Here is a 16,164-nt window from a genome sequence, read left to right on the forward strand (position 1 = left end):
AGTTGTAGTTAGGGCTGCAGCAGAGGACGCGGATCTTGTAGTTGAAGCACATCCTGACTTTGCCCGTCTGGTCTTCGTTCTTGCACACCAGTCCAAAGTGGACGTCGCACTGCACGACCTGTCCGATATTTTCGATGGAAACCTCGGGGTAGTGCTCCGCCCGGCAGTCTATTTCCTTGGGATGTTGACAGACTTCCTTCCCGGCGGCCCGGATGTGCTGGTAGGTTTCGAAGTCTCCCTGGCTGGGCCCCGAGGAGGGGAAGTCGACGTCGAACCATTCGCTCCAGGAGCACACTTCGGGTTCACAGGTGGTAGTGGACTGGGTGGTGGTGGAGGTGGTGGTGGGGATGTATATGGTAGATGTCGGCGTGGGTCTGGTGGTGCTGGTGGAGGTTTGCAGTGTGGTTTCTGAGGAGGTGGGCCCCGTGGTGGTGGAGTAGGATGTGGAGGTGGAGGTCGTGACGGTGGTGGAGGTTGGGGCGGTGCTGGTTGACGAGCGGGGGGTGGTGGTGGTGGGGCTGGTGGTGTGCGCGGGGCTGGTGGTTGGGCAGTTGTAGTTAGGGCTGCAGCAGAGGACGCGGATCTTGTAGTTGAAGCACATCCTGACTTTGCCCGTCTGGTCTTCGTTCTTGCACACCAGTCCAAAGTGGACGTCGCACTGCACGACCTGTCCGATATTTTCGATGGAAACCTCGGGGTAGTCCTCCGCCCGGCAGTCTATTTCCTTGGGATGTTGACAGACTTCCTTCCCGGCGGCCCGGATGTGCTGGTAGGTTTCGAAGTCTCCCTGGCTGGGCCCCGAGGAGGGGAAGTCGACGTCGAACCATTCGCTCCAGGAGCACACTTCGGGTTCACAGGTGGTAGTGGACTGGGTGGTGGTGGAGGTGGTGGTGGGGATGTATATGGTAGATGTCGGCGTGGGTCTGGTGGTGCTGGTGGAGGTTTGCAGTGTGGTTTCTGAGGAGGTGGGCCCCGTGGTGGTGGAGTAGGACGTGGAGGTGGAGGTCGTGACGGTGGTGGAGGTTGGGGCGGTGCTGGTTGACGAGCGGGGGGTGGTGGTGGTGGGGCTGGTGGTGTGCGCGGGGCTGGTGGTTGGGCAGTTGTAGTTAGGGCTGCAGCAGAGGACGCGGATCTTGTAGTTGAAGCACATCCTGACTTTGCCCGTCTGGTCTTCGTTCTTGCACACCAGTCCAAAGTGGACGTCGCACTGCACGACCTGTCCGATATTTTCGATGGAAACCTCGGGGTAGTCCTCCGCCCGGCAGTCTATTTCCTTGGGATGTTGACAGACTTCCTTCCCGGCGGCCCGGATGTGCTGGTAGGTTTCGAAGTCTCCCTGGCTGGGCCCCGAGGAGGGGAAGTCGACGTCGAACCATTCGCTCCAGGAGCACACTTCGGGTTCACAGGTGGTAGTGGACTGGGTGGTGGTGGAGGTGGTGGTGGGGATGTATATGGTAGATGTCGGCGTGGGTCTGGTGGTGCTGGTGGAGGTTTGCAGTGTGGTTTCTGAGGAGGTGGGCCCCGTGGTGGTGGAGTAGGACGTGGAGGTGGAGGTCGTGACGGTGGTGGAGGTTGGGGCGGTGCTGGTTGACGAGCGGGGGGTGGTGGTGGTGGGGCTGGTGGTGTGTGCGGGGCTGGTGGTTGGGCAGTTGTAGTTAGGGCTGCAGCAGAGGACGCGGATCTTGTAGTTGAAGCACATCCTGACTTTGCCCGTCTGGTCTTCGTTCTTGCACACCAGTCCAAAGTGGACGTCGCACTGCACGACCTGTCCGATATTTTCGATGGAAACCTCGGGGTAGTCCTCCGCCCGGCAGTCTATTTCCTTGGGATGTTGACAGACTTCCTTCCCGGCGGCCCGGATGTGCTGGTAGGTTTCGAAGTCTCCCTGGCTGGGCCCCGAGGAGGGGAAGTCGACATCGAACCATTCGCTCCAGGAGCACACTTCGGGTTCACAGGTGGTAGTGGACTGGGTGGTGGTGGAGGTGGTGGTGGGGATGTATATGGTAGATGTCGGCGTGGGTCTGGTGGTGCTGGTGGAGGTTTGCAGTGTGGTTTCTGAGGAGGTGGGCCCCGTGGTGGTGGAGTAGGACGTGGAGGTGGAGGTCGTGACGGTGGTGGAGGTTGGGGCGGTGCTGGTTGACGAGCGGGGGGTGGTGGTGGTGGGGCTGGTGGTGTGCGCGGGGCTGGTGGTTGGGCAGTTGTAGTTAGGGCTGCAGCAGAGGACGCGGATCTTGTAGTTGAAGCACATCCTGACTTTGCCCGTCTGGTCTTCGTTCTTGCACACCAGTCCAAAGTGGACGTCGCACTGCACGACCTGTCCGATATTTTCGATGGAAACCTCGGGGTAGTCCTCCGCCCGGCAGTCTATTTCCTTGGGATGTTGACAGACTTCCTTCCCGGCGGCCCGGATGTGCTGGTAGGTTTCGAAGTCTCCCTGGCTGGGCCCCGAGGAGGGGAAGTCGACGTCGAACCATTCGCTCCAGGAGCACACTTCGGGTTCACAGGTGGTAGTGGACTGGGTGGTGGTGGAGGTGGTGGTGGGGATGTATATGGTAGATGTCGGCGTGGGTCTGGTGGTGCTGGTGGAGGTTTGCAGTGTGGTTTCTGAGGAGGTGGGCCCCGTGGTGGTGGAGTAGGACGTGGAGGTGGAGGTCGTGACGGTGGTGGAGGTTGGGGCGGTGCTGGTTGACGAGCGGGGGGTGGTGGTGGTGGGGCTGGTGGTGTGCGCGGGGCTGGTGGTTGGGCAGTTGTAGTTAGGGCTGCAGCAGAGGACGCGGATCTTGTAGTTGAAGCACATCCTGACTTTGCCCGTCTGGTCTTCGTTCTTGCACACCAGTCCAAAGTGGACGTCGCACTGCACGACCTGTCCGATATTTTCGATGGAAACCTCGGGGTAGTCCTCCGCCCGGCAGTCTATTTCCTTGGGATGTTGACAGACTTCCTTCCCGGCGGCCCGGATGTGCTGGTAGGTTTCGAAGTCTCCCTGGCTGGGCCCCGAGGAGGGGAAGTCGACGTCGAACCATTCGCTCCAGGAGCACACTTCGGGTTCACAGGTGGTAGTGGACTGGGTGGTGGTGGAGGTCACATTAGTATGAATATAATCTGTTCTTGGTGGAGTTGTTGGTACTGTAGTTGTCTTATGTTTGGTTTGTACGTATGGTGTTGTCCATACTTCTGTGGTTGATGTACTTGGAGTTGTTGAAATAATTGAGGTTGGCTTTGATTCTTGTGGAGTTGTATGGGGTGATGTAGTTGGTTCACACGGTACTGTCTTATTTGTACAGCATTTAAATCTTAGTTTATAGTTATAACAGATGGGTGGTAGTTGGTCTTTATTGTAGCATTTCAGCCCTTCTTCTGTATTACATGTTATGTTTTGCTCCAGGAGGGGATATGGTATATTAGGGAACCTTACTGCTCTGCATTCAACATCCTTTCTGTTTTCACAGACTTGGTATCCCTTATTTTTAATGTTCTGAATTGTATCAAAATCTCCATCATCGTATCCAGACCCTGGATAACTGACATCGTACCATATTGACCAGTAACATTCTTCTTTTATGCAAAGAGGGATTGTTGAAGGAGAAGTGGTGATGGGTGTTGTCATTTCTGTTGTGCTTGTCATTGGTTCTTTGGTAGCTGAAGGTGTGAATATTGTACTTTTAGAAGTTGACATAACTGGTGATGTAGTAGTGGTTGAAAATGATGTAGTTTCTTCAGTTGTACTTGATGTTTCTGTGCTCTTAGTTGCAGTTGTGATTGGTGTTGATGTGCTGAAATGTGTTGTGGAAGAGCACGGTACAAAAACACAGCATAAGATTCTGATTTCATAATTGTTGCACATTGTTGAAATTTGATCTTTGTTGTAACATATAAGCCCAGTTGTTGTACTGCATTCTACTTTTTGGCCAAGATCTTTCAGTGGCATATTAGGGTATTTCTCTGCTCTGCATTGAACAGCCCGTGGAGCTTTACAGACTTCATAACCTTTAGCTCTCAAATCATCAAATGTTTCAAAATCTCCACCATCGTAGCCAGGTGTTTGCAGACTCCCATCATACCATTCTGACCACTCACAAACTTCATGAACACATACTGATGTAGTTGGTGACACTGTGAAAGAGAAGAGGCCACGAAAATTACAATAAATTTCTGTTGATATTATCTTTTTTATTATATTAAATGGACTGAAAATTTTACTAAGGTCATTTGCTTGCATTGTGAGCCTGTAGTACATCAGTTTAGTGTACTTATAATTTAATAAGAAGTAGAACAGAAAATCCATCACCCAGCAATTTAATGTATTGACATGCTTCGAACTGTCACTTTCCAAGATAATGTGAATTATCTTTTACAAAGTGCCGAAATAAGTCTTGGGCATAATTTCTAAACATTTTTTTGCATTTGATTCATTGTAATTGCTTGGTTTGTATCTTGCCTCAATATTTATTAGTCTCTCTGGAATGTCAAAGCCCAGATTCAAATCCAGTGGAAAAAATAACATATAGTCTATGCATCAAGATTCATATGTACTTTTTTCTTCCAAATGAGTTGACTCCTCATGTAATATGCTGCATTGTCTTTGCTCCTCTATTTGAAATAAAAGATGTCTAATGCAGCATTATTAGCATGCCCACACTTGGTACTTTAGCTTTGGTCTTAAGAAACCATTTAGTGGTTGGACAGCAGTCTATAAGCTTTTGCAGATGAATTGTCACTGTGAAATAGCTGGGAAATCAGCAGTGCTGATGGTTTCTGTGTTTTCAAAACCTCTAGTTCTAAATTTTGTACTGAATTCTTATTTCATTTAACAACATGTGCCAATGGTAATTAGAGATGACCAACCTGAAGAATACTGAACAAGAATTCTAGAAGTGAAAATTTCAGTGTCTCAATGCCAATATCTGAGCAATCCGCTTAGTACTGTAATTATAAATACCATGAATCCTACCAGGAATTTTACAGAAAGTAATAATTCTGTAATTTAATAGGAAAAATAATGAATTATTCACTCAGTAAAGATTATTCCAGGTATAGAAATAGTTACAATTACAGATAATAAATCTGATGCTGGTTTTTTTTTTTTATTATTCACTATGAAGATAAGCAAAATAATAGTATGTATGTATGTAGTGGTTTCTATTTTGGTGTTTCAGAAATGGTTTTATTTTCTATGTTTATTTCCTTGTGTTAGTTTGGTTACCAAATACTGACTGAAACCAAATTGTAATAACAAGACTTACTGTCATTTATTTTGAGGTTGTATTAATTCATTTATGTTGTGAGTGTGGGCATGGTTTTGTAGCTACATTTTGCTCACTAATGAACAGAATACTCCTTTATGGGCTATAACGAATGTACCTGTGGAAGTAGTGGCAGGTGGAGTAGTGCTGAAGTGAAATGTCGTTGCTGTTGTGGGTGATGTTGAGATTGGACATTCATAGACAACCCTTTGAAGTGTTCCGTTGGGACCACAGGTTGCGACAATACACCCTCCTGTGCCATCTGTAGTATTATAGATCACATCTTTATAGTTGTATTTCTGTCCCTCATAAATGCAGACACATTCTGTAAATCAAAAAATCAAAAGACGGTGTTATTCCTTGGTATCTGAAACACAGAGCAGAGTACCTCAAATGCATCCTATTCAGGTAAAAATAACTTTGTCAACATACCGTATTCATCATATTTGCATTTTTTGCCCTGATTTGTGCATTCACTGGAAAAGAGAAAAAAGGAGATGATAAATGTGAATATATTGGTTCATGACATCATTTTATTGTTTCAGTTTTTTTCTGTCGATCCTTTGCTATTCATTGTGTGTTTAAACATAGAAAGACCCTATCTTCTCTGAGTTAGATATTCAGTTCTGCTGTACAAGTTCAGGTTAGGTAGGATCACTCAGTTTTCTGGCAAGAAAGGCAACTTGTCCATGCCAGCATACTAAACATGCAGTATCCTTATCGGTGCTTTTGGAGGCTGGGCAAAGATGTGGGGAGGGGTCATTTGAAATGTTCTTATCTCCCTGATAGGTATATTTGTTTTTTGGAAGGGAAAGTGCAGTACATGTATCATTTGAGAAAGGATCACTGTATCCTTTCTCAACATCAACAGATATTGAGGTTGTCTACACAGAGAATTTCCATCAGATTTCCAAGAGATGCAAGAATGCATTGTTTTTAAAGGGAATTTATCTATTATCTGTTAAGAACTGAATCCTGATATATTTATTTACAGTGACTAAGGGCATCTGTACATAATCTATATTTGCTTAAGATTACACTGTATTTAAAAGGTTAGGTTTAGTGCTGTTAATGACATAGACGATGCAAGCAAAGCTGTCTTTGACCTGCAAAACATGCCATGAAAGTTGGGTTAGCTCAGATGGGCTTCGTGCTAAGCTCTTTGCCATTCTGGCTGCACTGCTTACAGTATGCAAGTGTAGCTACTTTAAAGGTATCTTAAGGACAGGTGTTAACTGCTTCACAACTGGGTCTACTAACTTTGTGCTATTTGATAGAAGGCTTAGAAGCACTTATCCCAACATGTCATCAATTCTGACAGAATGTGTGAGAATACTTGCTGACTGTTGCAAATATGCAAGTACCAGTTCAATAACAGAAATAAGCTCAATACAATGATGATTAGTTGCCTACTAACTTCTAAAGAATTTCACAAAATTACTTTAGGGATATCTTAATAAAAATTCTCAGACTATTGCTGTAACTATTATTATTTTAATTTGTTTTTACTTAATTTAATAATGATAATAATAATAATTTAAAACTACTTTAATAAGAATACAGAGTAAGTAGTAAATTAATCTCTCTACAGTAAAATGTTTCATCATGTCATCATTTAAGCTCCTGGGAACGGAAGAGAATTAGACATTATTCAGCAGCCTATCACAGACCTAGTTCTTGTTGGCAAACAAAAAACTTAATGCATGATGAATTATATTCCACAACTTTAAACCCAATGTTTAAAAATCTTTACTAATCCTACCATGATTGACAATTCTGCTTTGAAGGCATCTGCATTCCTGGTTTGTAATTTTTTCCATTTTCATAACAACCACAATTAGAAACACAAGTCATGGTGTCTTCATCAAAATAGGGCTTATTCTTTGGACAGTGTGGATAGCAGCCTGCAATAAAAAATGAGAGTTATGTTGACACTAGGCCTTTCACAAGTAGAAGTAACTCTATATTCTGTTTATATCTGCTTTCCCTGGATTATCCCATATGTAAGTGGAATTTTAGACTCTGTTACTGCTATTCCTTTGATTGCACATTAAGCTTTGAAGCATTTTATCCTCATCTACACTCCCAACAAGTTCATGATCCATAAGGGAGTAAGACACTAATTAGAAAACCTCTTCTTATAATTTCTAATATAAACATGTCATACACTGAGTAATATAATTTTTGTTGATCATATTGCATTTTAGTTTTTTATAAGTAGAATGAGATACGCATAATTATGTTTACCTTCCAAACCTCTCAACTCATGAAGGCACTTCCCGCTTGGATTTTTGCAGGTCTTCATACAAGGGGCTCCACATGGCTTGTAGTGCCACTCGCATTCCCCTTGTGGATTGTAGTAGTCGCAGAACAGAGCTAAAGGAAGAAGAAATAACACAAAAAGACCTTTGATCATTTTGCTCTACAGTCTTCCAGTTTTGCTGGGTAAAAATCCCATGTGATCACCATAATCACATAGGTGGTGATCAGTATATTGTCTTATTTCTAACTTAATACAATTGCTATACTTCTACCGCCTTTTGACACCAATGAATTAATTCAATCACTGGTTTTAGCTAGTATGCACTAATATTTATTTAAAATGAGCCTGTTATAGACAGGTGGGAGTGTAATATATTATAGTTCACCAGTTGTGTATCATGATTGACAAGTAAATCAGACATTAATGACACCACTGGTAAAGATATTATCAATGGTTTCATTTTGAGAAGATAGATTGGCTTCCAGTGATTTACCCAACTTCCTTTGTGGTTTTTTGCTGTTTTTAGAATACAGCAGTGACTCTTACAAATACAATTTTATCCTTCTTTCTTTCTTTGTTCTACTTGTTTTTCTTTTTTTCTTCTTTGTTTTCTTTCCTTCTGGACCCCTTCAAAAAGTAGTGTGGTGAGACTCACGACAAATGGATGGGGTTCTCCATGAAATGCAGATGTCCAGCTCATTGCACGCTTGAGCATAGGCGGCTACTGCTGTACAGAAACATTCACAGTCTCCTCCAGTGTCGCAGGCACAAGCATCATCCACGCATGCTTGATAATATTCATTTGGTTCAACCTGTTGGAGAAAACATTTGAGTTTTCATGCACTTGTCCTCTTTGAAAAGGCATTCACTGTCCTAAAAAACCTGAATAAAATTATCTGAAACTGACAACTCTGTGTGAGAAAGATAAGAAAGGAAGAAACTATGAGAATGCTTTGAAAAATCAAGAGGAATATGTAGAATAAAGTTATTACTAATAAATCATAACGCTAAGAACTATTTGATGTTGAAGATACATTTGCAGAAAGAATATTCTTCCTACAAGCTAACACACAGTCATATATATCATGTGGCTGATATAGTGGAAAATAACCATCAATTTCTTTAGTATACTAGTTCAAGGCACAAGCTGAGAAAATGAAAGTGAAAATACTTTCTATGCAGTCTCCCTGGAACTTGGTCTGACTTCACTTTGTCAAGCATGACAAAGTATATTTCAGTGTATTTTTCAGCTATCCAACATAAAAATTAATGTAATCTCTGGCTCAAGAGAATTTAAGACGAAGTTTTTGTCATACCTGGGAGTGACACTTCGCAAACACGTCACTGGTAATGATGCTGCATTGCTTCTGTGCCCAGGCTTTCCTGTATGGGTTTGCAGTGCATGGATCCTTGGTACGATTGGCATTTGGGCAACTAGAAGACACTTTCCAGCTATTGGCAAACTCCAGCAGATTTCCTACCACAGACTGGCTGCGAGTAGTGAAGTCATTATTTCCATTGCCATCATAGTTTCCGCAAAGTCCACAGATATGTCCCTGCATGGGGGTAAACACAAAATGACAAAGATCAGTTAGGTACAGTTTCTCTGTATCTGCGAGTAACAGACCTCAGGATGAATCTTATTTAAGATTATCTGGGCCTTTTCAGCGATAGTCTTGGACATTTTCATAAAATACCTTTCATGAAGAGATGTCTCTAACTTGTTGTTGGGAAGGATAAAGATAGGAAGCAGAGACAACTCAGGGGTTTTGTTCTTAGTATTGAGCTAATTAGTTTTATCTAATAATGAACATATCTCTTCAGTGAAGGCTTTTCATGAAGAAAGCTACTGATGTAGTTGCTGTTATGCCATTACTGAATAACATAATTTAAGGAAAATGTGTAGTACACAATCTGAGTCAACACTACAAGGATGATAATATGCAATCACTGTTCTTTCAGTCTTCCGGTTGCAGCCTAAATTTCCATTTTTTTCTTTAAGAGATATCATGAGTATGTTTCAGAGATAATTTTATCCAGGTTTTGGATTTTAAAATGTACCTGAAAGCTGGGACTAAGTTTGATGAATATACTGGTTTTCTTGTCCCACATGAGTATCAGGCCAACAGTAGTGTCAACCACCAGGTAGATGCCCATGGAACGGATTTGGAATGGCATTTTTCCTCCAGGTGTCCTCTGGATGACATCAGAGTGTCCATCACTGAGTACCAGCTCATAGTTCTAGGACAGGAAAAGAAAAAGTTAGAGGCCTATTAAAAAAGTCATCTATTGGGTACAGTTTTATATATTGCCAGTAATTGTTACTGAAATAATAACAATATTATCATCAAAATTATTCTATTCAACAACCTCATGTTAAGCAATTTCTCTTTAGAATTCTCTCCTTTGCTTTCTCTAGCAGAGAGCAGAATTGTTGGCAGTGAGCAAAGAAATGTAATAACATTTTCACTGTCTTAGACTACATCGTAGAAGTGTCCTCCATCTGGGACAGCTTGTTCCGTCATTCTGGCATATTAGGCCAGGGATACAACTTATTAAAGAAAATACTTACCCCCAGGAAAACTTTAATAGACTTAGAGCAGGTGGTTCCTGTAGTGCCACATGGAATGTTCTCAGTGATGACTCTGAAGGTTCCCTGATTCATACCTTGTTGACCACAGTAGTTCTGAAACAGGGGAATGATATTCAGTGTTAACTATGCTACATGGTGGTATGTAAAATGCAAGGTACTTCAATAGTGCAAAAATCTGGGAAGGACTCTGTTACCTGGACCAGAACATATTCACAGTCTCCTTCAAAATCAAAGCGTTTACCATCAAAGGTGGTGTAATGCCCATCTCCATAAACAGAACAGGTTTCCAGGCAAGGTTCCTCGGAGCAGTGCCATTTTCTGTTTCTACATGTACTACATAAGACGAAAAACATTCCAAATGTGAAAACCAGACATACGCACGATATAGCTATATTACATTCCTGCATGTACATCAATCTGATTTTAAAATGTGTTAAGCTTATAATGAAAAAATAAGGTTTGCTTATTCTCAGAAATGCAGCCTAGCTCAAGAGACTTTGGTTACTTCATGATGTCATGAATAATTTGGGTTAGAAAATACTTTAAGTTTTTCACATGTATTGAAATGTAGGGATTGCCTGCAAGGAAAAACGCTTTCTTGAATCGAATGACTATGACAACATCCAAACCATTTTGTTCTTCTGACCACTTGCAATTTCTGTGCTGTGTGCCATTGTAAAAAACAGACAGAGCTTGGTTTTTAGGTACTAAGTGGATCATCTTATGTAGGATTCCTTCCTATAAATCTTGATACTGCTAGAGTGAAATGCTGTGACTCACTTAGAGCTTAAACTATTCCCTTTCAGATGCTTGAAAATATTATTTTTCCATATGCTCTTACCAGTTGTTACAGCCAACTCTGATTGATTCTCCTGGACTGTAGGAATTCCCATTGTGAACACATGGACAGTCTTCTGGAGCTATACAGCCACCTTTGCCATCCAACACTTGGTTATGAGGACATACACAGCCAGAGACACAGTGGGTTCTGTACTGTAAGGACCATATAGAAAACATGACTTGACACATTTCCCTGATGGAACAGTCCAGCTGCAGCTGGCAATTGTAAGAGAGATTAGTTTAATACGCTTTCAGCTGGGTATAAAGAGTCTATACTTACGCATTCCATATCTAGAGTCTGACAGCTCTTCTGGCATCCTGCTCCTACCACATCTGCAGTGGCATTGCCACAGTCAATATAGACCATGGGAGGTACGCAGACTGAAAGGAGAAAAGCCATGAGAAATGTGAGATTAACCATGTATTTATATCTTTGTGTTTCCTTAATGCAGACTGAAGAAAACAAAAGACAACCCCTTTATGAGATACATGTACCTTAATATAAGGCATTTGACCAGAAAGAGAAACTGAATATTGTTTTGAGGTCAAGTTCATCTGGTTTTTGTGGTTATGCTTGGACTAGTCATAGAAATTAATGTTTAGTTAGCTTCGTGAAACACTTCATTTCAGCAAAAAAAAACCAAGAAAAAAAAAAGATGCTGGTTTACTTTGTATTTTTTTAGGCTTTTAATACTTTTATTTTATTTATAATGTGGATGGCTTTCTCCTCACTTTCAGTGAGGTGACCAAGTATTCTTTTCCCCTGGGTAACCCAGGGGGTTACAACTTGTTCCAGCCATCTGAAAGGTAAGACCTTTCTTTATAATTTGGGAATATCCTCTACATTACAGACCTCATCAGTTCATTTTCTTGTTTGATTTCAGACTTGTACAATTTGGCATCATTATGACAAATAAAGAGAGAACTAAAAAGGGTGAAGATGGAATGGGAGAATTAAAGAAAATCTTAAGTGATATGTTACCTGGTTCAGGTTTCTCTCCAATGCAGCTCAGCTTTCCATAGGTGCAAGTGCTATAAAAAAAAGAGAACAGATATGATTTTGCTTTTCCTTGTTAAGTTTCAGCTTGTTTCCTAATGAATTTGAAATAATGAAAAATTACTGTGTGATAAAACAGAGAAAATATGTACTTTATCAGAATAGTTTGTACTATTCAAAAATATTTTATATTAGAGCAGACCAAAATACAAGTATATTCTATACAAAGACAGGTTTGCTCTGGCCATTTGGCTGGTTAAAAACTGTCCTTCAGAATAGCTCAGATTCCATTCATAATGGAAATAATCTGTAATGGGATTATCAAGCATCTTTCACCATGGAACAAGTATTTTACAGTCACGGATAAGAAAAGTATGTGTGGTGGGGAGTGAATGTGAGTGAGTGACTGGGTGGGAGTTTGACTGCTAGCCAAGGCTAACCCAGCGCAGTATGGTTTGTTGAATTCCTGAAGTAGTCTAGGTACAGTCTTCCAAACATGGATAGCCCTTAAAAATTGCTAAAGATCTGTGATTTTTTTGTATTGAAATTATTAGGGGGAGAAATGCATTTTATTTTAATAGATTGCATAACGTGTATATAGTTTCATGATTGCCTATATCCAATCTCATTCCTTTGTTTACAAATCTCTTACCAGACAACACCATTATCATGAATAACTTCTCCAGAAGACAGAGGCATTCCTTTGTAGTAACAAGGACAGCTAGAAGCAGGCACACATTTGCCACTTTCGTCCATGTAGGTTCCGTTTATGCAGGTGCAGCCATCAACTGGGACAAACTTGATGCTGCATGTGACATCAGGCTCACTCAGAGACCGGCAGGTGGGTTGACAGGAATCGACATTGTAAGTGTACTTCAAGGATTTCGGACACAAGGTGGTGTGTTTTGCTTGAGAGTAAAAAGGTGAGTTACATTTGTAGTTCATTTAAGACTCAATGTAGGTATAAATGCAGTATTTGAGGTAAAGTATATATGATAACACGGCAATGTATGTACATGTGCTTTACTGATATCCTCGATAGTGTAATTATTTTTTTTTTGCACTGCTGGAGCAGAATTTTTCCCCTATAAATGTGTCATGAATACAAATGTTTTGTCCAGGTTAAAAAAAGAGAAAAGTTCAATTATATTAATGCATAGTGTGTTTTTTCTTCATTGCTATTTTTATATCTTTTGTCAAAGTAAATTGAGAAACACCCTACTTATTTTATTCCTCTTGCAAGGGTATTGAGGTCCATGTTGCTTCTGTTGGTTCTGAGCAAGTAACGTAACAAAGCCTCTTCTTTGTATTTCTCCCTGCTAACATTTTCTTTTATGATATTACCTTCCTCCTCAAATTCTTGAAAGTCAATGCTATACTTAAATCACAATTTAACATGGAAATCCCTCAGAGCTGCTGTGTGGGGCCTTCTGGATGATCATTTTCAAGAGGCAAAGGGATGTAGGACTTACTGCAGGCTTTGCTCCTCCATCCAGTGAGGAGAACTCCTTTGGCGGCACAGGCCCTGACATAGCTGGAAAGGGCAGCACACATGCATTCCTCACTCTTCTCACAGTTACACGTGTCAAACATGCAGTTCTAGGGACAGAGGATGACATACGATCATCAGATTGTCATGTCAAAGCCGTGGCGTTCTATACTTTTTAGAGTGTCATGTTCTTTAGAGCTGAAAGTGAGTGTAATCCATATGCATAAGTAAACACATGCCTGTTTCTCATTTGAAGATGTCATTTAGCGCTTCAAAAAAGATTCTTTGCAAGGAGAGTAATTAGAGGTCCACAATTTTAAACTATTTTTTCCTTTTCTTGTTCTTTTTTACTTTTTCAGGTGTTGGTAGGTTTCCCAGCTACTTCCAGTTTGTAGCCACTGTGCCATAAATACTTAGAACAAGTAGAAGGCATTTGATGCCACCCAACTTTTAGGGTTTAGGCATCAGAGGAGTGAAGAAAACAAGAAGTCATTTAATGTGTTGCTATGCCAGGCAAGGTCACTATAATGTTATTACTCCAGAAGATGTTTGTTGAACATAATCTTACAGACTTCCAATAATAGGGAGACTTTGTAAAGTCCCCAGGCAGTCTGTACCAGAGCTTCATCACCTTGAATTCCTGGAACATTTTTGTTCACATCTCATCTAAATCTCTTTGTTGCTTCTTACACACGTTTCTTGCTGTGTCGTTGGATATATGCAAAAGCCTTCTGAGAGCAGTTCAGAGCAACTAAGCAAAGTGCTAGTTAAGATTCTGTCTAAAGCTTTCCTTATATCTCAGGAGGGACGGCTTTTGTCCTTTGACCTGATAAGGAGTCCAGGGAGTCCAAGCTCCTAGCTTAGGCATTTAGGTTAGTACCTAAAAATATGAGCAGCAGGAATACGCCTGTAAGTTTATCCTCCTGGGAATGGAAAGAACGATACCTTTACAAAGGAGTAATTATTATGATGTGTAGATAAAAATGAACCCTTGGCTTGAAAAGAACTATCATGAATGCATCTCCTCCCAATTGGCAAGTTATTCTCTCAGGTGCTAGTATCAGAAATCTGAGTCTTTTTCTTTTAAATGGGAAAAAGTTAAGAGACCAATACCTTCTGGTAAACTTCTGGATTCACTGTTGAGTGACATTCAGCAAAAGGTCCAGTGGTATCAGAGAGCAGTCCACACCAGTGCTGAGCATACTGGTCTGTGAATGGAAAACATGGTAAGAATTTCTATTGCACTTCATTGTCTAAACTCTTATCTTAATGTAACTATAATTCATGCAGGGAAATTGGAGAAGCTTAACTTCACAATAGAATTCAGCTCTGAATTTGCTGAAACACAAACAGTCTTTCACTTCCTCTATACAGAAATATGAACTCTTCATAAATTGAACGCTCTTAATTCATGGTAGTTGTCATGGAATAAACTAAGACATCCTTAGCTGAATTTTGAAAAAGAAGGTTCACATTGTGGATTAAAAATATGCTGGTTAACCTCAGAAAACAGAAGAGTGGCTTGTGAATGCTCAAAAATTATGTATTTCATTGGCTGAAATGGAGCCTGAGAGCTATGAAGCTCTGAATTTTAAGTCTGGTTCTCAGTTTAACAGTGGAAGGACCACACTGAGTCCAACCTTCAGTAGGGCTATGCACAGCTTGTTTTCCCGTATGACAATCAGTCCTTTCCTGGAATGGATCCCTGGTATGCTGCATGGTTCCAGTTTCCCTTAATTAAGTTGGCAGAAACACTTGCTTTCTTTATCCAAAGGAATATTTTTGAAGATCCAAAATATTATCCTAGTTATTATTTATTAATTGAAGACTTCTAGTGTCAACTGAGGAAAACAGTGTGAGTGCAAATGGTCCACTGTTATTTCGACTAAAAGCTTGGTGGCTGATCAGCTTATTCCTTCTTTCCATCTTAAAAGAGGATAGAAGAGGTTACTTTATGCTGAGCTTACCATTTTGTATGCTGACACTACAGGGGTTCTCAAAGGTATTTTTGGCATCAGGACAATCAGCCCGAGTTTTCCAAGTATTGCCAAAGGCAGCTGAAGTACCCTCTATTACACCACTGGTGGTTTTGAAATCATCTGTCTGCATGTCATTGAAGTTTCCACAGAGACCTTAAAGGAAGCAGATGGGCTGTGAAAGTCTCCTACAGAATGAACTGTACTGCTGAAGGCAGTTGTTACCATAAGATCACTTACCACAGGTCTGCCCTTTATATGATGGATCTAACTCTATAAAAAGTTGCATGAGGGGCACAAGCTGAACCTGTAGCTGAAGACCAAAGGTTGTTTGCAGAATGATGAAGAAAGATGATGGTCTGAAGATGGTGACATTCGCTAGGGGCATAAGAACGTAAGAGTTATAATTTCATATGAGATGAGCAGTTGAAATAAGTGTTCATTTTATAGAGGGATTCTACAGCTGTGCTTGACATGACCCTAATTTCTGAAGAACTGGAGGAAAAATGATCCATGAAGGATTTCAAACCCAGCACCAAAACAGGCTGCCTTTACCCTAAACAACAAATGTATAAAAACCCTCCACTTTCTGTCAAGTATTTTAAAATAAGGGGAAGAACACACATTTCTGTTGCTATTTAAAAGATCACCTTTGCTTGATGAAAATTATATAGCTTGATTTAGTGGTAGACTCCAACCTGGACCTATTCTGTCCTTTCACGGTTTGCTTTCTGTTCAGGTGCAGTAGTATCTGAGAAGAACT

The 16,164-nt window shown here is 41.4% G+C and overlaps 1 protein-coding gene across 1 annotated transcript in view; it reads right to left on the reverse strand.

The window, feature by feature from the left end:
* Window positions 1-16,164, reverse strand: part of MUC5AC (mucin 5AC, oligomeric mucus/gel-forming) — a 50,893-nt gene that overhangs the window by 22,943 nt on the left and 11,786 nt on the right. Inside the window, 19 exon segments of the mRNA XM_059826126.1 lie at window positions 3-14; window positions 64-4,113; window positions 5,362-5,568; window positions 5,676-5,719; window positions 7,006-7,147; window positions 7,491-7,619; window positions 8,162-8,318; window positions 8,823-9,062; window positions 9,568-9,747; window positions 10,079-10,192; window positions 10,294-10,432; window positions 10,941-11,092; window positions 11,220-11,320; window positions 11,922-11,971; window positions 12,589-12,844; window positions 13,409-13,535; window positions 14,539-14,633; window positions 15,393-15,557; window positions 15,642-15,779. Of these exon segments, the coding sequence (XP_059682109.1) occupies window positions 3-14; window positions 64-4,113; window positions 5,362-5,568; window positions 5,676-5,719; window positions 7,006-7,147; window positions 7,491-7,619; window positions 8,162-8,318; window positions 8,823-9,062; window positions 9,568-9,747; window positions 10,079-10,192; window positions 10,294-10,432; window positions 10,941-11,092; window positions 11,220-11,320; window positions 11,922-11,971; window positions 12,589-12,844; window positions 13,409-13,535; window positions 14,539-14,633; window positions 15,393-15,557; window positions 15,642-15,779 (6,498 nt within the window).

Source organism: Gavia stellata, chromosome 17 (assembly GCF_030936135.1).
Source record: "Gavia stellata isolate bGavSte3 chromosome 17, bGavSte3.hap2, whole genome shotgun sequence".
NCBI classification, from domain to species: Eukaryota; Metazoa; Chordata; class Aves; order Gaviiformes; family Gaviidae; genus Gavia; species Gavia stellata.